General features: G+C 34.3%; 1 protein-coding gene across 11 annotated transcripts in view; it reads right to left on the bottom strand.

Annotated features, from left to right (window-relative positions):
• Nucleotides 1-24,231, bottom strand: part of STXBP5 (syntaxin binding protein 5) — a 100,121-nt gene that overhangs the window by 3,464 nt on the left and 72,426 nt on the right. The window contains exons 19-26 of one of the 11 annotated variants that reach the window (XM_079328212.1): nucleotides 20,334-20,399; nucleotides 16,955-17,014; nucleotides 16,788-16,835; nucleotides 9,659-9,709; nucleotides 5,373-5,612; nucleotides 3,615-3,978; nucleotides 1,053-1,218; nucleotides 157-268 (exon numbers count right to left, since the gene is read on the bottom strand). In XM_079328212.1, the coding sequence (XP_079184338.1) occupies nucleotides 157-268; nucleotides 1,053-1,218; nucleotides 3,615-3,978; nucleotides 5,373-5,612; nucleotides 9,659-9,709; nucleotides 16,788-16,835; nucleotides 16,955-17,014; nucleotides 20,334-20,399 (1,107 nt within the window). The remainder of the gene's footprint in view (nucleotides 1-156; nucleotides 269-1,052; nucleotides 1,219-3,614; nucleotides 3,979-5,372; nucleotides 5,613-9,658; nucleotides 9,710-16,787; nucleotides 16,836-16,954; nucleotides 17,015-20,333; nucleotides 20,400-24,231) is intronic. The other 10 variants (XM_079328215.1, XM_079328216.1, XM_079328217.1 and 7 more) reach the window with 10 other exon arrangements.

Genomic DNA, 24,231 nt, shown 5'->3' with positions numbered 1-24,231 from the left:
AAACTTATTTGTCACTCCCTGTTTTACTTTCCTCTTCACAAGGGTAATGTTCTATCAGCACAGAAGTAACATAGTAATACAACACAGTAATACATTTATCAAGGATCACTGGCTTCCTTGGGAAGAAATACAAGAAAAATAACAGCAATAACTTACAGAGTTCTTCTCTGTCAAGTGACTGTGCCCCACCTCCGAACAGGCCTTTAAAGAATCCCCTGTTTGGTGCCTCTGGTGTTTCTACAAGAGTGAAGAGCTCACCCAACATTTCCTTTGCAATGAAAGAGAGACATAAGAAGGCATAAATTATTAAAAAGAATTGAATATTCTTTCACTTTCAGGATTTATTTAATGGATTTGAATTTCAAAATAAATATGCTTCAATGGACATCTGTCTTTGCAAGGTGATGTAGGAAACAGAAAAATAAAAACATATGAAATCTGTCCAAACCATCTGCTTCTGATGGTTGCAAGCTTTGAGTTCATGGAATTCAGAAAGAAAGAAATGCATTTAAATGCTTTACTTGAGGAAAGCTTATTTGCCCCTCAACAACTTGGGCAAGACTCCTGACTTTGTTCTATTGAAACTATATCTACAAATACTTATAGCCTCATGGCAGTAGGAAAGTAGAGCATGCAACTCTGGTGTTTCATTATTCTATACAACTACCAAGTTAAGCATGACTGAGAATTTTTCAAGCTGTTAATACCCCTGAAACATAATAGCTTCCTTCAAATATCCTGAGTTAGCATTCCCCACTTGTGTCAGCACACACCTCCCCCAGCATCAATTGATCAAGGGAATTTTCACTGCATGTGAAAGGAGGAAATATCCTGTTGATCAAAACAAAATTAAGAAAGATACTGGTTCACCTACAAAAGCATGGATCAAACAAAAAAAATTAAGGTAGAAGGGATTCATCCAGAATCAGACTCCACAGCAAAGGAAAATGACAGGGAGGAAAAAAAAAAAAAATCAAAGCACAAAAAGCCTAAGTGGTCAGCTCAGAATGTATCTAAGAAAAAAGTGATTAAAAAAAAAAAAAGTTCATTACCTGAAGATTTTCACATGTTTCTTGGCTGTAGGTGAGTCTCTGTATTTCAGTTGGTGAGACAAGATAGAGTGCTTGTCCATTGTTGGTGAAGCAGAATGTTCTGGCTATCCGCATATTGGTCAATGGCAGGTAATATACATCCAACAATGGCCTTAAACTTGGCAAACTTAAGGAAAAGAATTAAAAAACCCATTAAATATAGCAGAAATGTCTATTATGGATCAAATGGCTCATTTTCAAACTACAATACATAATTTTTTCTCTTCACCCTCTGCATGAGTACCACATAAACAGGTATCAATTAATGGCATTACAGAATCTCAAAACATTAGATTTTTCAAGGTAGCACCTCAAAAGTGAAATTTAAATATCCGCATCAAAGATGCATTTAAAAGCATTTTTAAAAATGATAGTCCGAGCATGTAAATCACAAATTCACTATTTAATGAATTAGCATTACTTAATAATTACCAAGGTATTTTGATAAGCATCTACCAAGAGTTTACAATTCAACATCCTGTCTCTTCTCTCAGGTTAATAATTTCTCCTTAAGTAAAAATACAAGTCTAAAAGATCTTTCCTTGAGAAAATTTAGAAATATAACATGAGTGTGCTGTCAAAAGAAAGCAGAATAAAGTAGCCTCAAACAATCTTATTCATAATAGTTTTCTGATAGAAAAGTCCTTTTAGAGCAAAGTTTGCTTACCTTGTATTTCTGATTTTGTACATGTAACTGCAGTACTTACTGTATCAATCTACTGAAGAACAGACAGCACATTTAGGCTAAAACAATATTCCCCTACCAAACGTTCCACTCTCTCAATATGATAATAAATGGAAGTAAGAAGGGACAAAACACCTAATTTCTTGACAAGTAGATTCCAAAATAAAATACTGTCACAAACATTCCCTGTGACGTTCTTAAAAAAATTTACAAAAGTTGTTAGCTGCCAATCCCAATAATACAATAAACAGCTTCTGTTGAACACACCACCCACATAAGGTTATTAATTCTAGACACTAAAAAAGCAGCCAAGGGGCAAACTGAAGTTAAAACCAAAGAAAGATGCAGCCACAACAGTATCAGGCTGCCTTGTTTTGTTTTTGCTTTTTCTATTTTTGCATGATGTTGAGATTGCCTTTGGACATAAGCTTTAAAAGTGAGAAATAAAAACCAGCATTCTCTTGTAAGCATATCACCCAGATATGACACCTCTGCCATGCATGTATCTAAAATAAGAATATTCCTAAGCGAGTTAGTAACAGGGAAGTGTTTTGCTTCAGAACAATGGGAGCACGAAACATTCTTACAGCTTCAAAGCACAAAAACATTAGATCAGATAGGACAAGTGTGACATCCATGAGAGCATTTTCATAGTTTCTGTTATAGATTTGGTTTTTACTAAGTCCTATCTGAATTTATATCAGTAATTAAGTATTGGGCATCTTGGGTAAGATACAGTGCTCTGACAACTTTACACATACTGCATGTTAAGGTCCACTCCCCAGCAACAATTCATGCTTACAAAGTGGAGCTCAGCATTGGAGTCAAACTTCCCCACACAGGGTAACAATTCAGCACTCATAATTTAGTACATATGCAGAGTTCATTAGAAAACAACAAGAATCCTGAAGAAGACAGGATTTGTTTCAATATATGACATCTGAACATTACTAAGTTTAGTTTTAATTAGGAAAAACGATACTGTTTGCCCTGAAAGGTGAGTAGCAATCTGTAGAGATGTTTAGAATACATAAAACATGGTATATACACCAATGGACTTACAGACTTACATACTACAATTAAAAAGCAAGTTTTGATTGTATCAGTTTCAGTTTTACTCCTAACAACTTCCCAATGAAATATTTTTTACAGAATTTTCGAAGCTGAAAGCCTTGAAAATAATCTTTTAGGAAGTTTACTGGCATAATATTATAGGGCCATGTTCCACATTCATCTTATCATTAGGCCACAAAGATAAAGGACATGAAAATTACATAGTGAGATGTAAGTATATTTAAACACCATTACTACTACTACTACTACTACACGTTTCAACTCATAACTTAAACCCCTTACTTTAGATGACTTTTACTATACAACTGTTAGCAGTTAATTCTGCCTTCATAGCTTGAGCTTAAGGCCTTTAAGACACAAGCAAACTACACAACAAAATATTGAGGCATGAGGGTGATGCAAACAGCTGCACAAAAATAGGCAGAATTCTGGTCAGATACAAGCTAAAGGTCTGGATCCAGGCAGTTTTCTCCATCAGAGAATAAATTCAACTTTTAGACAAACTTAAAATCATGGACCTGTATCACCTGTCTGGAGCAATATGTTGAATTTAGCTTGAGCTAAAGTGGTAAATTTTTCCATGTCTTAAAGACAAAACTATCAGGAATGTGCAATCAAAATTATTCAGGCTCAAGTGTTAAGAGAATCATCAACCCTGAGTGAATGTAATTTTTAAAAAATTCATCACCTTGTAGAAAAGGAACCTGTGTAGTAGAAGACTATTTCTTCTTTGTATATTTAAGTTATTATCAAACAGGTCTTACCTAAAAGTCATAATATGTCCATTGGCACAGAAACATGCAAGGCAAATACTGTTATTCAATGACACTATGTCTCCACGAAGAACAAAAGAAGTCTCTGTTATATTTTGCTTATAAATACAGTTCTGGGATGGCAGTGAGATAACTTTTGCTTGCTTTTCTGAACATATCACTGCATATTGGTTTTCACTGATTTCCTGAGAGGAAGAAGGGGACACTGAGACAGGTCGTCGCTTTTTCGCTTTTTCTTTTTCATCTTTATCCTCGTAGTGTTCTCTCCAGGGTTCATGTGCTGGTGGGACCAAAGCTCCTGTGGTATCCAAAAAAGCCATTCTCAAGATTGCCCCTTTTAGCCTCAGGATGGTTCCTAGGAAAGAGTAGTTGAATACATTTCTAAAACAGTTCTCCTGAATTGCTTTTTAAGCTACAAAATATTCCTTTAAGAAGAGAGGAGAATGAAAAGAAAACAGTTTGCCTCCCTAGCAAAACAGATGTACACAAACCTTGGGCATTTACCTAAAAACCAATGAAGCACAAATGTAATCAGGAAAATGTTAAACCAGTTTTCAAGGGTAAAGTGGGTGCATACTCTCCCATTAACTCCAAGGCAAATGTATTTTTATTTAAGTTCAGTGTCACAAATGCAACTCATTGCATTCTCTCCTGATGAGTACACAGTATGTTTAAGAATAACAATAAATACTGTTAATCAAAGGTGAGCACCACCTTTTCCTTCAACAGTTTCAGAAACAAGCATGTGTCTTTTTGTTATTTCTCCCCTGTAGTTCACACGTGAATCCACTTCCCTAGCTTGAAATGAAAAAGCTCTCCCTCCTTACTATTTAAATCACTGTCTCTGTAGGCCAGATCTTAAGCAAATAAATTTTATTTTACTTTAATTTATTCATACATAAGTAACAACATTAACATTTCCTAAGTACAAAATATGAAGCAATATCTTTTAAGGATTATGCTGCAGATCCAAAGAGGAAACATACTGCCTAGCCTGCAGCATTGCCTTTATGACCAAATGTTACCAAATCTGACTACTGCTGCCAATACCTCACTCGATGGGCACAAATCCATATATGGTCTAGATGTCCACTCCTGATCATTCCTATAATCAAATAGCATTGCAATTTCTATGTTTGATACCATCTGTGTAGCAAAATTGACTAGAGCAGTATGTTCTGCATGAGACAGTGGTAGCAGGGAAGCTAAATCTATGACTAACAATATATCCAATAAACCATTAATACATCTAATACAACTAAATCAGTCACTGTGCATCAGAAAAACAAGATACAAGACCTTTCAAAGCAATCCAAAGGAATATATTTATCTTTAATATTTCAAGCTAGTTGTTCAATTTACAGCTTTAGTTTGCACTCCCTTTTCTTGCTGCAGGAAAACTGATTGATTATTCTTACCTCCTGACTAAAAAACAATAATAAACTGAACATTTGATACTATTCATCTCTTTTGCTATCTCTGTTTCACAACTGCAAACATCATTTTCTCAGCAAGTAAACACTAAAGCTGTATTTTCATATTTTATGAAATCGTACTTTCCACTTTTCCAATTTAAGAAAAACATAGTAACCAGTTTAGCTTGTTAAACTTATCAGCTAAATCAATGATATATATATTTAATTAATCAATAATTTAAAAGTTTCTTAAAAAAGAGAGATTTTCTTAAAAAATATGAAGAATGGCAATACTTCATCAAAGCATATTTTTGCCAGTTTGCTTTGTACATACCACTAGGAGAAACAATGACTGGCTGAAGAAGTCTCTGCTCTCCTCCTGGGGGTAAGTTCAGTGCAATGACAAGCACGGTACCCAGTGTGGTGCCAACCCACAGGCATGGGGAAGGTGATGTATCAGCCTTTCTTGTGAAAGTCTCACAAAAGTGAAGAGCTGAAATTGCCTCGCGTGACTCTTTATCAATGCTAGTTACACTAGAACTCCGGGAGCGACTGAAAGAGTTGTCTTTGACATCTGAAAATAAATCAGCATTAATTAAAAAGAATGGAAAATTGGAGGGATTAAGAGAATTTAATCATTTTTTTGTTCTTTAGCATCACCTGTATACTAACTATAATGCTATTGATTTTTGTAGCCCTATCCTTCCTTAGTCGTATTTCCTTATTTGCCCCTTTCCAGCTGTTTCTTGAGTAAAGCACCCAATCTTTGTTGCAGAGGTCGCCATTAGGCAATTAATACGAACAATTTTTAAGTGTATTCTGTCTCCTAAAGCCAGATCATCAAGTGGTACTCCTTTAAAAAAGTTGAATTACAAACCTCTCTACCAATTAGTTCATTGGTCAGATGAAAAAAATATTTGCTCCCATGGAACACAGTTAACTAATCTTAGGAAGATACAACTATTTTACTTTAGGAAATGCAGTGGCATCCACACAGCATGATAGCATAGAACCTGTAGTGACTCACAATATTGTTTCACTTTTGGAAACTGTGTGCAGGAGATCTAACAGGCTATTTACACAACCCTGAACTTTTAGGTAAGAGGAAAACAAATGCTACCAAATGCACCTGGTACTGCTATGCAAAGCTGAAGATTTCCACTTGGAATTCTGTAGCATAGTGCCAGTAATAGCACTAAAGCTTTTCCAGATGTCTTGCTCACTGTTTAGCAATGAGAATCCTAATGTTTAAAATAAATTATGCTGCTTCACTCTTGCTGTATGCTATCTGTAGGTGTGGCAATATCTAATATATCAGTAGATACTGAATTTATCTGTGCATTCACAAATTAATGCTATAATTTCTTATTTCATAATTAATAAGTTTTAGTACAAGACAGCCCTCACCAGCAAAACTTTGATGCAATTTATATTATGCTTTCTAAAAAAATAACTCAAAACCCTTTTGAGTAGGGTATAGATGCAACTGACATTTTAAAGCAGGATTAAGAGCTAAAGAACAACATTCAACCATTCAAGTACTAATACTATGTTAGTTTCATTAATTATTGAAAAAATTTCTACAAAGAATAGCTAACATGCATTTGGAAAGCATACATACTAGATTTCAACTGACTATACACACATTTACTTAACACAAACAGTGAATCTTCTCAGGAGATAACTGCCTCATTCCAAGAGAATAGAAAAAAAAACCACTTTGCTGTGGAATTTTAGCTGTCAAATATAAAACATGGATTATAGAAACTAACTCAATCACTCAGATGTTACATAATAAGTTTTCACATTAAAACCAATAAATCCAGTGTAAAACAATGAAAACAACAATTTGTTTTTATAAGTCTTCTAATGACCACCACCTCTTATATGCTTGTTTTTTTCAGGCTTGATTATTTACTATTTAAATTATTTTTTTTTTCAACTTTAACATGGATTAATCAGTCTGAATTTCATCAATCATACAGTAACTGCAATAAGCATAGCTTTATATGTGCATTTGTGAGTTCTAGCTTGTTGACTTGAAGAACATGTATACAAATTCCAGAAGCATTAGAATGGACAGGAGAAAACCAATATAAATGAACTTGTCAGACAATATGGGCATTTTTGAGTGGACAATCCATACAGAAGAGAGAACAGAGGTTTGAAAGCTTAACTGCTTTAGTGCATCTTATTTATCCTAAAGTCAAGGAAGATGTCTGTAAATGGATTAGATTCAGATGAAGAGCAGTGTGATGAATTACGACACAGCATCAGAGGACGGAAAGATGAGGCTCTTTTGAGGAAGTAAAGCAAGGAATAGCACCTAGTGGCAGCAGCATCTTAATCACTGGACTAGAACATTGAAAAGCAATGGTATAATGCAGACAAGGGTATGATCAAGATAAGTTCTGTTTTAGAAAGTGGAGAATAAATACAGAAACACATAACTTAGATATTATCTGTTCAGAAAGGAAAAGGAGCTGGTTAAAGATCTAAAGACAGAAAACTAACTTGAAAGAACAAGATTATGGAAGAGTAGGTTTCAAGAAGCCATGGAAAGAAACCAGAGACAATGATAAGAATAATGAGTTTAGGAGAAAGGCATTTCAGCTGTCTCTTTCAGCCAGTAAATACGGCCACATAAGTGACAAAATGCAAGCAAGCCAACACAGAAGAACACTGTGCAAAAGCTGTATCATTATGAGAAAAGACAGAAGCAAAATTAAATGTAATTGCTTAAGAAAGTGATTTACAGACCTGAAAACTTAGAAGAATTTTACACAGAACAAAATGACGTCTCTAAGCACAGATATTCACATACATGCAAAGTCAAAACCAAAGGCTATTACAATGCAGAAGGTACAAACTATTTTATGAGTTTATCAGAAAAGATGTGACAAAAATCCCTTTCCATTATTTCAGTAGAAGGAACAGCAAATATTAAGTGATGTAGAAAACACTCTCTTTCAAGATTGGAAAGTGCTGAAAAAATTCAGCATTCACTTTTCACCAGTCTTCATCAGGAAAAAGTAACACTTTCAAGTACTTATTGCCATCAAGGAACTGCGAGCAAAACAGCAGAATTACAATTGGCTAATTAAGTAAAAATGTGTTCCAGTTTGCCAAATATGAAATTCACTCTGTACCAAAATTATCCCTAAACCATTAGTAAACTTAATGTGGAACAACAGAAACGTATTGAAAAGAGTTGCCAAATTCTTCCACTCTTCTGTGCCAACATGGCTGCAGTCAAATCAGTATAGTTCCACACACTGAGCTTAGAAAGATGAGGAAAAATTCCACTTCCAGAGGAGATAAACAGAAGCCACCCTGGGTTGAGATACCATAACCTAAAGAAGAAAGAACTGAATTCTGTAAAGAAAAAAAAATCTGTAAAAATGAAATTAGAGATATGATGACAGATTTCAACAGCATAAAAAAAGACTAACAAAGATAGGGAGTACTTGTTATGCCTGTTTATCGTGGGAAGGGCAAGAAAAAGTTAACATGGAAGCAAGGAAGTTTGATTAAATAACAGGAAATCTGTCTAATTAGAACTACATAACATTGAAACTTTGGTATATTTCTAAAAACTTATTTATTGGAGGCTCATGAATAGATCAGAGGTTAAATTGTCAAAACATCTGTATCCCTGCCAAATGATCCTTGCCAATCCTTGGACAAAGAATCTCTGAGAATTGCTTCCAACTTCACATTTCTTTGAGAGGAGCAAGCTGTAATTGTAAATTAGGGTGGTCCAGCTCATTTTCAGAACACCCCAGTGCCATGGACTTCTCCCCTTGTTGACAGCAGCAGCACCCGGCAAACACACAGTGCTACAGCTGCCAGTCTTCTGCTGGGTTGGTGGGAGCAATTCTGCTCAGAAAGAGGAGCAAGCTGTGGCAGGCAGAAGGCAGCTGCATTTATTACTGTAAGTCTACAGTTGTCCCCCATCATCTTTAGAGAACAAGTGAGAGAAGCTGGATCTGATCTAACAGCTGGCAGTTAAAGCACTTAAAAACCCCAACCTACTCATTTGTAAGCTGTTTTAGGCAACACAATGACCTTTAGTACTACAGACCTCACAATTTAACTAATCCCTATTTAAAATGTTACTGTGTATTTTCAAGAAAAATAAATTCTCAGACTGGTCATCCATCCAAACAGCTATATGTTGCTTTACTTCAGAGAGAGTGGTCACAAGACAATTTACTATGTCCAACAATTTGTTGAGAGCACCTCAACATATCTTGTTAAGATATTTCATTTTTCAATTTAAAGTGTATCAGATGGTCCTAAACAGGCAGCAATTTTCCTAATACTGTCTGCTTATTCACGCTTTTGCTATCACAGCACTAGAGATAAAGGGAGTGACAGATCCCTAAAAATTATGATGGAAGTGTGATAAGCCATATACAGGAATTGCAGGCTTACCTTACGATGACAGCAATGACATTTTGTGCCTGAGAGTCCCCAAAAAGAGTGGAATTAAAATTTTATTTCTACACTTCAGAAAAATGCAACATAAAGTCATGACAGCTTACATAATTTAGGCCTCTTACTTTAACATACTCACATTCAGATTTAGTAAAAACAAAATCAACTATATAAACTTACCTAAATCAGGCTTTAACTCAGTTGGCAAACTTAGCTTCCTGGACATCTTTGCTGAAAAGTGAAGTATATCTTTTTTTTAAAAAGAATAAACATAATTTTGCTGGTCCTTATTTGCTTCTTTTGCAATATTTAATATAAAATTATTTATTACATTCATTGAGGGACTTTAAAGGATTTCCACTAAAGCAGAGCCTCACTTCCCCAAGTGAGGGGTGCAAATTAAATTAGGGAAGACAGCAAAATCCCTAAGTATAGCACCTTATGACTTTTTTTGAGCTTGATTTCTCTTCAGGCAGGACTTAATAGATTGGATGAACTTGGCTTTGGCTCAACCTCAAGTTTTAATTCCTCAGGTGAGAAGTCAGAATTGCAAGGATATGCACTGATTCTCAAAAAAATTTAAGATCCCATCCCCCTTTCTTAACTCCTACTTTCTGATCAAACCTGAGGTATTTCAAATAGAAAAAAACCACAACAACTTGAAATTACATTAAAATTAATGCACGTGTGTAAAAAGCTAATCACCTGAGATAAAATTCACAACCTTAGAAGAATGAAGACATTACAGAGAATAAGCATAAAATGAGCAGTGTACAAACACTTGCAACACATTCAAAAAAACCAGAAAGATCTTGATAATACTGCTCAGATAGAAAACAGTTCACTTTGACTCATCCCTGAGTTAGAAATTCTTATTACAGGAATGGAAATCTTGCAGTCCATTTAAACTGCAGAACAATGCAAACAAATGGTGCTACAAAAACCATCACAAATAAACTAGCAGTTATACAAATCCCTTCCATCTTTCTTTCAATAATTACTGGAGAAGGAATTATTGTAATATAGTTTATCTGCTAGACCAGGACTACACTCTAAATTTATTTCCCAGTCACATGCTTCAGTTTTAATCTACCATTAAATTCTTCATGATCTTGCATGAGCAATACTTTTCCTAAAGTAGGTACTGAGCATAACCTCATAATTCTAAGAGTACCTTGTAATGGATACCACACAAAGCAGCCTGAAACCAATTGCTTTTCTCTGTTAAAATCTGAGTTACCTCATTCTCATTATCACTTGAACAGAAATAATTCCAATTTCAACATACCCTGAAGAACAGAATGTGACTTAAAGTTACTTCCACTCCTTCCAAAAGTGAAATAAGTCACTGTATCATCAATTATGCTCATCAATATTGCAAATGCTAGTTATCTGAATAGTTGAACAGTTTTATTTCTGTCATACATCATAAAAATTTGAGAACTAGACTCCAGAAATAATTTTCTAATTTCCTTTATGTGTCAATGTTAAAAGTATGTTTTAATTGAATTGAAATTACTTACTTTCAGGCAGAAGTGCTAATCACTTATTTTAGTGCAGGCTGAAACTGAAAAGGGCAACCTAACTATATGTTTTCTGTCCTCATCCTTGCATTAGCATTGGCAAATACCTAACTCAACAGTGAGGCCAACACTCATCTAAATGAGGATTCTGCCAACGGTTGCTTCCAAACAAATCAACTCCTATTTCAGATCAGAGCTCAGAGATACAAACAGAAAACCAGGGTACACAACAGCACTACTGATGACGAGCCCAACTTTTTGCTGTCAGCTTGAACTTAAATCAGCTTCTTGAGAGATCTTGAAATCTCATCTGGAACAGTGAATTACAACATGGACATGCCTCATAACGTTTGTTTTCTTTGTTAGACATTTAAATAGTAAGAGCTGAGATACTGAACAAAACCTCAAGTATTTACACAGAAAATAACTAGAGCTATTTTTTTGCTTTCAGCATGTGAAAATACCTTAACCTAATTAATTAATTGAAGACCAGTACAGTCACTTTTGGCTGTTCAAATAGAAACATTTAGCACAATCTTAACAACTGGGAGAAAAAAGAGAGAGAGAGAGAGAGAGAGAGAGAGAGAGAGAGAGAGAGAGAGAGAGAGAGAGAGAGAAAGAGAGAGAGAGAAAGAGAGAGTGAGAAAGAGAGAGTGAGAGAAAGAGAGAGAGAGAAAGACAGAGAGAGAAAGACAGAGAGAGAAAGACAGAGAGAGAAAGAGAGAAAGTTTCGACGTTACAGATATTATAACACGTAATAACAAGTACAGGCAAAAGTGTTGGATTCTGAGAGCAGATCCAGTTTTAGCTTTTTGTTCCCCTCTGAAAGGCCAGCTGTGTGAACTAGGCTGGTAAGATCAAACAAATTTGTCAATTTTCAACATACACTGAACTATGCCTTGTTAATAGGACAAGAGGATACATGAATTGTTAAAAAGGATATCATTACTGGAAATTGTGAATTATTGTGCTATGCAAAAAACCCCCAACATTTCAAAACATATGTTAATGTGTCAGAAACCTCAGTAATTCAAATGTAAATGAGAAATAAGAACCTATTCCAATAGCAATGGTGCCACCTTGTGTTCAAAGAAAAAAATGCCTAAACGTAGTAAGAAAATATGAATATTTCACCAGCAAAGCCCTTTTCAACTAACATTCTCAGTATTAAAAAAAAAACCAAAAAACCCGCCCTGCTTGTATTCACATTGGCTTAAGTTTTAAAATTTTTGATAAATTCAGATTTTTTATGCCTCAGATGAAAACCAGCAACATGCTAGACACCTTGAACAAAGCAAAAGACATAAATCAGAAAAACAGAAGATACAGGATGGAGGTCTACAGAGAGAACATTCAGTGCCAGGCTTTCCACTCCAGCTGTACAACAGGACAGAGGTGATGCTGACTGTTCCTGCTGCACACGGCTGACTTCAAATAGTAGCTGTCATATCAGAGTTCAATACCTCTCTTGAGGGTGGTGGTTGCTGCAGCATTTACAGCCCAGACTGGTGCAAGACAAGGACACAGACACCAGGATACTGCGGTGCTCCTCCTGGTACACTGCAGCTCAAGGCAACAGTGACTGATTTGCCTGGGTTTAGACCTACATTTAGTATTTCTCTAAGTTAGAAAACCTAGAGTAATACACAGACATGTCAATATACATCATTAGATATCATCTTCAAGAACTGTCCAAACCCAAGAATTCTTGGAGATTTCTCACAAGTCAGGCTTGGGAACATAGGTGTTAAAATATAAAAGACTGCCTTCCCATAATATCCTATGTGCCTGTATAGCAGGAACAACCTTCAATTCAGTGAAGAAAATCTGAAGCCTGAAAAGGCTTCTCAACAGGAAGCTGTTGCTTAGAAGTAAAAGCTACATTTCATTTGCAGTGGGTTATCCTGAGCTGATACTTTAAAATGTATAGCACATCAGTTTGAAAGCTATACAGTGATTTCTCCTCCATTCCTTTTATTTTAAAATAAAATTCTGAAGATTACAAAGGAGACGTGTCTTAGAGCTTTGACAACCAAGAGAACAACTTACGAAGCCTATTTCACATAACATCACATGACAAATAACTAAGCAGCTTAGAATCTGTTAGAGATACCAAGGTGCTCAAGTTATTCTATATTTGACAACTACACAAAGTGAAATATTTACATTACCAATTAACAAAAGTTGAAATCTCTAAAATTCATATGAGAATAATAAAACCAATTTACAAGAAACTGTAAGAAAACATATACTTGAATAAATTCAAAATTAGATCAAAGTATTAAAAACACATTGAAAGAAATGGTCTTTGACACTAAGGCAAATAAGAACTTATTATGAACGTCTTAAAATTTGATTTGATGAAAACAGATTAACGGTCAATTATTATAGCAATGTTTGAAAAATTTAGGTAAACACTTAGAATATAAGAAATGTGAGAAACCTCCATCAGTACTAACAGCAGGGATTATAGAAGTTTGGAAATAAATCTACTCGGCATAATTATCAATACTGTTTGTGACTATTTTTAAATTTATAAAGTGCAAGAAATAAATAAGACCAATTTTCCTGAGAAGGGCTTGAAATGTAGGCCACTAGAACAGTTACAAAGGTTTTAAAATCTACCATATTTTGCAGGCATCTTTATTAAGAAAGAAATGTTTTTCCAGAAATGGTTATTACATCTTAACTTCTAACACAATTTGTAGCTATAATATTTAATCATCTGTATCACGTCATGCCAAATACTTAAACAACCAAATTATGAGTAAAATAGTTAATGATTTTGCTTCCACTGAAGTTGGATCCCAATGTCTTTCTACAAAAATGAAACATCCTTAGAAAACAAGTACTTCCTACCAATTATTCTTGTAAATTACTTTACATTTATTATGCTTCTGTATATTACTACAGAGTATATTATTTATACTTTCAAATACGTGACATTTTTACAAGAATGGGGTGGATTCAACAATGGCCATAGTACTTCCTAAAATTTCTAGAAAAGCTTACTTAAATCAAGTATCTCAATATCTCCAAGGCAACAATTAATCTTTTCAAGGTTTATCTTTGATGCAAATAAAGGGAAATAGGACCCAAAAGCAACACATTCACAACAGGTCTTTAATTTGATTTACTATCTATTCCTTAGCAACGAGCACTCAAAGTTGAGTATTTAGAAAAAGACAACAAACCAGAACAACTGATCGAAATGTTGGTGCATGAAGTATGTGCATATTTTTTAATATGGGCTATTTTTTTTTGTTTCAAACTTTTACTTGGGGTATTGTTTCAGTTTTCCATAGCTTTTTGATCCTCTCACTAATCACAGAAACCTTGCTTGTTACTGTCACTAGCTATAGAAATCTGTAGAAATGACGATGGCCTGCATCAGTTGCAACAAAGTGATAAATTGACAATGGCTTCATGTTTATAACTGCATGTATGATGTTACCAACTTGCAGCCCTATCACTGAAATGAAATCACTTTGCTAGCAGTATTCCCTTGCTCCCTATTCCCATGTGACAAACACAGGAGTGATATTAACAGCAACTGAAGTTACCAATGTAAATGATTTTAATTTTTTTTGCACCACATTTAGAAGGTTGTATTTCACACATTGACAAATAATGGAAAGAACTTAAACTGATTGCTCTATGCACCAGTGCAGAGAGCTATGACCATGCCATACACATCAAATACAAACTCATCCCTGAGAACACAGCTGATGGCAAACAAGTTGTTTCATACAACATGGTGATGTTAATGACAGTGACATTTTACAAAACTAATTTTCCATGCACATTTGGTTGTCAATTCAGTTTAAAACAATGAAAAGCAAAAAAATACAATTATTAACACAGAAAATGTGGTTTATTTACGTGGAAGAGCTTAGAATGTAAGTTCAGAAAGAGCTAGAATAAGCATGCCAGATAAGCAATAGAAAACATGGTAGTGAAACAACCACATTCAGTGCACAGCAAACCACTCAAAACTAGGAAAATGCAAAATAAATAATCATCTTTAAGCTTCTAATAAACTGTGCAAATTACACAAATCACAGTATAACTAACACCCTAAAGAACACATTGCTTATAAATAAATGTTTTGCTTTTTTTAGCTGTGAAAAACATTCCTAATACTTTCAGTTGAAAGGCTTCCAGCTGAAACAGATGGGGATGGCTCTATAGAATCCTCATTAGCATACTTTATTAATGCTCTAACATAACTCTTTGAAAAGAAGTGGAGGAAAAAAAAAAAAGAGGTCACAGTCAGTTTTTCAATGTATTTTGCACAAGACTGTGTGTCTTATGTTCAAAAGAGACAAAAGGAAAACATTACCTCAATGGACATGGATATAACAAGCACAAGATTAGTTGTTGTTTTTCTCACGTTTTTCTCAACCTGAACATTATGTTCTAGTTACTCTGAATTTCCTTTAGGGGGACATATTAATGCTCAGGTAAAAGACAATATCTTTTTAAGTACAGATTAATTTATATAATGTATTATTGACAGGCATTTGCTTTCTTGACTTATATTCAGACTGGTACTGCCTCAAAATTAATTTTCCCTGCCATTTCCAATTGTCATTGCAAGAAGGCCTCAACACAGAGCAAAAATACGTCCTTTGTACAGTATTTTCTCATTCTGTACCTCAAATTTCAAGGATTATTTTGTCATACTTTGGTTTGTCTCCCTGAATTTTGAATGATTCTTTGTGTCAAATACTGAATTATGACGAAAGAGATTAATAATTTAGGATAATAATTTGCCAAACAGAAAAACCAAAGGAAGACTTCAGGAAAAGAAAAATCTTCCTCCCTAGTCTTAAGATTTTCTTCCACACAACCTGTGAAATAGTATCTTAGCAACTAGTTTTACCACATAATTTCAATCTAAACTGACTGAAGAGATAAAATGAAATTGTCCTGCAATGAGATACTAATCTGCTATGTGAAAACAAAATGTACATTAGCAAAGTGATTCTGCAATGAAAGTAACCATATCCCAGTTAAGGAAGAAGAGTCCCTTTCCCAAAGCTAAATCACATAGCCTCTTGCTTTCATTGATTTAAGGAGCCAGTTGTCAGAAGCAGAGTTATTACCATTCCAGCCATGAAAGGGTTCAATCTATCTGCATACAACATATCCCAAGGCAATTTTGTTGCCAAACTAAGACACAAGTCTACAGCTGGTAGGGTATTCTGCCACTGTTGGATGCAGAAAATAGAGTTCTGGAACAGCAGTGGAGTATACTTATATATACAAGCCAGTCCTCTTCCAAATGAATAAAGGAAACCATGGTAGTACCTCTTTCTTGACCACAGCCATATAAAAATCTTACCATATGGCCACAAATACAACATATAAAAAAGAAATGGTATCAGCCATATGTTCCCAAAACCAGCACACGTTCACAAAAGTAGTGGAATCATGTTGTGACTTCCATAGACTGAACTCTTACTATGTATTAGAATTTCACCCATCCAGAAAAAGAGAAGTGCAATTGTAAAATCAGAGAAAAACACCAATACCCTTGATTTTTTAAAATTATTGTGCCCAGTATATTTAGTACAGAAGCAGCCCAAAGAATTACCAATTAGCATAAAGAATGAAAAAATGAATAACAATGCATTGAAGTTCGACTGTTATTTTGCTTTTTTTTTTTTTTTTTTTTTTTTTTTTTTTTTTTTTTTTTTTTTTTTTTTTTTTTTTGCTGCTGGGTTAGTGCTGCATAGCGTAAGGCACTGGATTAGAAAGAGAAAAATTTTTCTAGTTCCTACCTATGTCATTGGTTACCATCTTGGAAAACTTTCTGCTTTTGGTCTTCACTGTAAATAATATTTTAATTAAAAAAAAAAAAAAAAAAAAAAAAAAAAAAAATCAATCTAAGTGTTTCAAAAGGTGAACTAAAGAAAAAATAACACTAAAGAAAAGAAAAATACTGTACCCTTTTCTATAAAATTATTCATTTTTTGTTCATCATCAGAATTGTTTGGTGAACCAGAACCTACAAGTGGAGACAGAATGTGTATACATTTGACATGAATGAAGAGGTATATCTCAGACACAATAAATAAATGTATATCAAAGCATATAAAATATACATCTATTATATAATATATGTATACATCTTTAATACAATATATGTATACATATAATATATAAAATTATATGCAAGCTCTGAGTTTAACAAAGATGCAAAGAAAATATCAAATACTGACATTTGTATTCTCTGTAGCTGTACTAAACATTATAAGGTGCAAAATACTTTTGGCATGACAGAATTCTGCCATATTGAAACTAGCCACAGAAATTATAATGCAAGGTACAATACTGCACATTGCAGTGAGTTTATTGCTAGAAATAATTCCCTCATTGAACAAATGTTTACACTGAATAACTAAATGGCTCTACTAATCATTGCTTCAGACACAGAGACTAGTCTAAGTTATGATTCACAAAACACAGCTGTAAGTATAAACACAAGTTTTATAAATCTGTTTAGTTTTTTTTTTCAATGCACTAAATCACTGTTGGACCACTGTTCTTCAACTACTCTGCAGACAACTCTGAGCCAATACTGCCACCTGGATTTTTCTGTATCTCAACCCTGAAAAACTGATCATGGCAACAAACCACAACTTCGGGCTCATCATTGTCATGAAATTCAAACATTGCCAGCAAATTAAAACAATTAATCTAAAAAAATTACAAATTTAACTGGATCTTATATTGGTGAAGTTTAAAACTAGAATAGAACACAAGCATTTTGGCACTTCTGAAGACAAAAACTTGATATGCTGTACAATGCTTTAGGTCAGCTAAACACCCCCAGAGTCTAAGCCTATTACTGCTTGACATTTGTAGAAAAAGCAGGAGGTAAGATTATTCCTCCTGTATTTTCACAGTATTTCTATTGTTCTGTTTTACTGAAACTGCAGGATACTCTCTCAGCTTGCAAAGGCAGGTAGAGTCCCTTTCACAGTCCTCTCATCTATATAACCACCCACTGAAGGAAGTCTAATGGAAGGTACCTTCCACTTCTCTTTACCTGCACATGGAAAGGTGAATTTGAGCAATTGCAGACTGGTCCCTTTTACAGATCACATTGTAACAATGAAAGCCAATAAGGCATTCAATTGCCAATCCCATCCTCTAATCTTAGAGCTAGTAACATGCAAACAATTTGTGTTTGTGTATTTTCCTCTTAACTAGGAAGCCTCTAGATTGCAAAAAGTTTCCTTAAATTTAGCCTCCATCCTTCTTTTCAAGCTTGCCAATATTCTGCAGTAAATTGCAGAGGTCCTCTCTTACATCTGAGAGCTAAATGCCACTTTAAAGCTTGTTTTCAGTCTTGTACTTTTACTCAGAAAATATTAAATTCAAACCAAGCCTAAGGAATTGAAGTTCTTCTCAGTTCACAAACATCAACAAATTATTTTCATACTAGGGTTGTGCATCCAAGATTTTTTCAAAGAAAAGCTTGAGAAGTCTACCATAAGCTTCATCTCATTCAATGAGAGCAGAGGGCAGAATTGAGGGAGGCAAGGCACAGCCCAACCTCACTACTAGAGGTTTCTATTTTACAGGAGAGCACAACAGTTGCATTTCCCCTCTATCTTTTGTCCATTCACTATTTTTGGTACTTTAGACACTATTTTTTGATCTTCTTCAGTTCACACTCAACTCAAACAAGCAGGAGGAAGGCAGGAGTAGCCAATTGTTAAATTTAGGAGTTTTCCATAAATATGAATTTTCATTTTTGGACTTGCCTTTATTGCTCTGTTGCACAAGTGAGTTTTACTCTACTTCAACACCCAATCATGAAAGAAACCCTCTTATTTAAACTACACAATGTTTTAAGTGGTACAAGTTAGGAGTTATTTGGGCTGACATTTGGGTGATTGTGGAGCAGGGGGAAAAAAGGGTACACATAAAAGATGTTGACTGCAGACATTTTATAGCACCAGAAAATAGATTTAGCCCAGACTTTTTAAGTGGGTCCAGTTCAAATGCCATAGTGAACTGATAACTATGCTCAACCTTGACAGATAAATGATTTACTACAACTGCAGCAATGCATGGTAAATTGTATACAGGCATTGGTCTCAATATGTAAAAATGAAATAGAAAACATGCACTTTATTGTCAAAACTATAAAAAATGCTTTCATTATAAACTATACTGAAGTTGATGACTTCAGCATGCCAATACTTAGCAACACAGATTTGTGAAATCACACCTTCAGGTAAGACTTTAAATTAAAACTCACAGCTAGGTTTTGCCTTAATTATAAATAAATCAAATTTACTCTAAGAAAGTGCTAGCAAAAATGAAAATGACATTGACTGATCTAGAGGAGTATTTTGCACAATTTAAAATGAACATCAAAAGACAACTGTCAAATCAGAAATTAAAATTAATGTTAAAATTTCTACTAGAGCTACAAACACAATGTTTTGGTTAGTTATGCATTCAATTTGGCTTTGAAAGATACAGGCTACAATAGAAAAGGAACATATCTTTAGACTCCCATCTTGATTAGCATTTTGCAGTAAATACTACTACTTTAAGTATTTCATTTAAATCTGCAGTTGAGTCTTTTGACCTTGAGTAGTTTTGAATGAAACAAAATGACATCTTTAAAAGTTATCAGAGCAGTAAGTGAAGACAAGGGACAATTTTTAGCTACCACAAAAACTATTCATTCTAATACTATACATTGACATACATTATTAATTATTTACATGGTTATAGCCTCAACTAGCCAATGTTAAAATAATAAATTTTCAAAGTTTCATTTAAAATATACACATACAGCAGTGGCAACTGAAAAAATTTTAAAAAAGTGCAGTAGGAGGAGTATTAAGTAGGAAACTCCTCCTTTTTTTAGGATGCTGGTTTCTGAAGTGTTCTGATTTCACAGAAAAATAGTAATTTGCCACTTATGAGGAAGCAGAAGTAAACCCATTCAGAAATAATCTCTACCACTTTTGAGTAATATGAAACACAATCACATGAATGATTACAGGAATTTGTGCATCTCTTGTCAATGCTTCAAAATTCCATTGTGCAGCATGTTTCCCTGAGGCATAAATATTTCAGCTTATATCTTCAATCATCTTTATGACATATTCTTATTACATCTCTTAAGTCAGCCTTGTTTTAAAAATACAGTTGTGCAACATGGCAAAATTTGTGACAACTTCAACAGTTTGTGTGAGGACAACAGGTTTTATATAATTACTTAACTAGCAAGTGTTAATTTAATGAATGCCATCTTCTGGGAAAATAACAAGCTGAAGATCAGGGAAAGTTATGATTACCTGACGTGGGTGACTTGCAGCGGTCTTCTGGCACCACTGTACCTTCATTTATATCACAAAGACCTGCTGAAACACAAAATCAGTGTATTATAAATGCAGTTCCCATTACATTTTTATTTCCACTGCAGTCAGAAACTTCATTTCTTATCAGAGACAAACAAGCCAGTTGTGATGGAATTTGTTACATATTACTTTTTTGACATTACCCACAGTAATTGTAGAGTCACTTCCTCCTCCTGAAGTTTTCTTTGTAAAATACACTCTCTCAAAAAATTTCAATGAAAACTACTATATTTTCAGCTAGACAGTTTTATCAGAATAGTGAATTATTTACATGCTACAGATACATATTAAGCATAAACATAATTTGTTTGAAAAAAGTCAGAATTGTATTAAAAATGTAATTGCAAAAGAAAATAATATAAAAGAGGATCTTGAAGATTACAAACACATGATGTGTGAAACTACAGTGCCTTTTTTCAAACTACTTTTCCACTGTTGCAGAGATATGTCTTGTATTTGCCAATTTGTATTGCCAAGCTAATCTTCCAGAAAAACTCCATATTGGTGTCATTTAAAAATTCAGGGTGACACCAATGCTTAGGAATTCTTCAGGGTGTTTAGACAGGTGTTCTCCCTTGCACAGAGGAATTTCACTAAATTTCTTACATCACCAAATCTGATCAATTTGAATAACTGCAGTATGCTAACATCTGAAAGCTAATTCCTTTCATTCCAGAGAAGGAAAGAAAACCTAGTCATACACAATCAGATGGAAAAGATGGAAGCTGCCTCAAAATGGTCCTAAGTATTATTCCATTGCATAAATTAAAAGTATACAAGAAATTTTTTCATTTCCCTTTTTGACAAGAAATCACTGTCAAGACTGCCCACAATTAAGAGAAGTGCATTTTGTTGATATTTTAAGGTTAGTAATACATCTTCAGGTTTATACCATTAAGCTTTCCTACAGAAATTCCATTATGTGACACTAAGGCAAACAAGCATGTAATACTGAAGACTAACAGCTAAGAAATATTTGTTAAAATTAAAAGGCTTTGCATGCACAAAAGTATTTCCAATACTCAAAACATTTGAGTGGCTAAGGCAAGAAAAGTATCACATGGAAAGCCTGTCTATACAACTACACATTCACAAGTGCATCTGTACAGGCCTGTTAACAAACAAAAATACAACAGCTCTACTCCATCAAAGCTTTGCAATTTCCAAATACTAAATGAGAAGTTAATAGTTAAAGGGAAAAAGGTTCTCCTATATGGAACACATTGAAATAAAGGTATGGAACACATTGAAAGTATGTTACATTAACAGTTCCACTTAGCCAAAATAGTCTTTTTTAAGACTACTACAAGCATGTATAGCTTAAACCCCCAAACCCAATGACTAGGATTGCTAAATGACCTTAAGGCTTTGTAAACCCTACATTTTACAGTCCTAGAACCAATTTAAATTCTAAAATGTCAAATGAAATTCCAGGTGGAAGCTGTTTTCTTTCCACTGTAAGCAAATCAATGAAATTGCATTACGGGATAATTATAGTTTTACAACAGAGTTTTTAAAAGGCATGGGAGATTAAGTGTTTTGAACTAAAAAGTAACAAGAATAAGCGTGCATTATGGTAATCATTATGGCATGTAAACCTTGCATATATTCACAGCCATTACTTCTATTACTTAGGAGAGAAAAGGAATAGGAATAGACTAAAAGCAATTTTAGCTGTGATTGTATTAGTAATTAAACCAAGCAGAGTATAACAAGAATGATCTAAGTTTGAAAGCTAGGAGGATCTGCCCATGACCAAGCTGAAGAAACTCCAAGATAAATTATGTTTCTATTCATCTTAAAACCCCAGGTATCCTGATAGAAGCACTGGCAGCAAGACAGCTCTCCTGGAAAAATTCTCTGCTTTCAAGTTTATGGCATCGATGCAAATTGCCATGAATAACAAAAGCTAATTGATCCAAGAATTTCTGTTTCAGAACTACAAAAATGATAACATTCTATAACACCAATGTCACTAAACACACCATGACCATGCTGCATTAAAAACTCCCTAGAATTACAGCTGAAATTAACTGACGTATAGTTTCATTAGACTTTTGTCAGTTTTTTGCACAAGCTTTAAGCAAATGTATCTCAGAGGAACCTACAACTCGACTATAAAACAGTGCAATTAAATATTACAACTAAACCTAACTTGATATGATATAAAAGTTAGAATTAAAAACAACCTGAAAAACAGGGTCAAAAAATCAAACCCCAAGCTCAACAATCAAACTTGCTGATACAGGCCTTGGCTGATGTCAGTCACAGCTGATGTTAGTGTTATGACATTTAAGTGAATAATTCAAATAGTTCATGGAAGGGGATGGGGAAAAGAACATGACCAAGCAACTCCAGAAGAGTTTTGGCCATGTATTTTCTTACAGTTTTTCTCAACCCCAGTTTTTGAATCACTCATAGATTACTGTCAAAAAGCTTTTTGATGCAAAATAAAAATTTTTAAGTGTCACATGCATGTAAGAATTGCTTCAGTTTTGTCAGAAGCCTAAACTGCCTCTGGTAGAACCAAGAAACAGTAACTTGTAAAGAGTTGTACTATATTGCACTAATAAAAAAGTTACATAAAATCTTCTAACTCTCACCAACAGTAATTTGAAAAAAAAGTGTTATGATTCATGCTCTCTGTGAACTTACGGAACTAAGCAGGAAAAAACAACAGCTATATATGTTTTGATGTTTCATCATGAAATTATGACCTGTCTCAATTTTTCATCAGCACTGATTTAATGACTCCTGCCTTATTTAGCAAAGAGTATATAAAGCAAAAGTTGCCTAACAGTGTAAGCCTCCATCAAGCATAGTTTTCATCACACTATAAAGCTTTTATTTTCATGTCTCTGGCCACATGGCCAAAGCTGACTTTCTACACCCTCCCCCCTCACGTTTAGACTCTGAAGGCAAATGTTGATTTTGTTTTTAACTTTGGCAAGCACCTGATGACACTGCCTGGCAGGCCTTAACAAAACAGATACTGCATGCTTCACGAACTATAAATTGCCACCCAAAACATGTGAGTAGTATACCTGGTACGAATCACTGATAAATTCCAAAACACGATCCCAACTGGGAGCTTGTATCTGTAGAGCCTGAAATGTAGCCTGAAATGACAGTTTACAGTCTAGCTAGTGTAGAGAGCCTTGTCTCTAAATAGATGCTGCTTTAAGACGGGAATCTGAATTTCTTTTCTGAGTAGAAAAAATAAGATGACAGAGAAATACATCATATTCTTGCAAAACAAGAGAAGGGAAAAAAATCTCGCATTTCCATTCATATTTTAGAAGATACGTAACTCTTATTCTACAAAATTTTTTACAAGATGTCTTTGTGAATTTTCAATTGTTTTATTAAGGACATACCATTTACTAAATCCTAAGTATATTGGCAGATACTGAGGATCTATTGAATTGACATTTTCTGCTGAAACATAGAATATCAGGGTTTTTAATGAGGAAGAACCAATCCTTCCTGCCTTTTTTGGAAGTGGTTGAATGTTCAATAGCAATATGCTGTTCTGTTGCATACTGCCTGAATGCATGTGTAAGCTAGTATGATTTCTTCATCCTTAAATATACTATTGTCTCAATGAATAGGAATTTTCTAAACAAACCACGTTAGATAGAAAAGCATTTTTTCTAAGAAGATTTAGATATTAAGTACTAATACACCCTGAAGATTATTAGTTGTATAGCCATTGAAAATATCTTATTCATAGGAAAAGATATTTTTCAAGTATTAAAACAGGAAAGTTTTCAAGATAGAGATTCAATGAAGGCACATCTTTCAAAGCAAAACCAGGGAAGCATAAGCTCTTTTT

The sequence above is a fragment of the Erithacus rubecula genome (assembly GCF_903797595.1).
Source record: "Erithacus rubecula genome assembly, chromosome: 2".
NCBI lineage: Eukaryota > Metazoa > Chordata > Aves > Passeriformes > Muscicapidae > Erithacus > Erithacus rubecula.
Note: the sequence above shows the minus strand (reverse complement) of the source record. Positions and strands in the feature narration are given on the sequence as shown.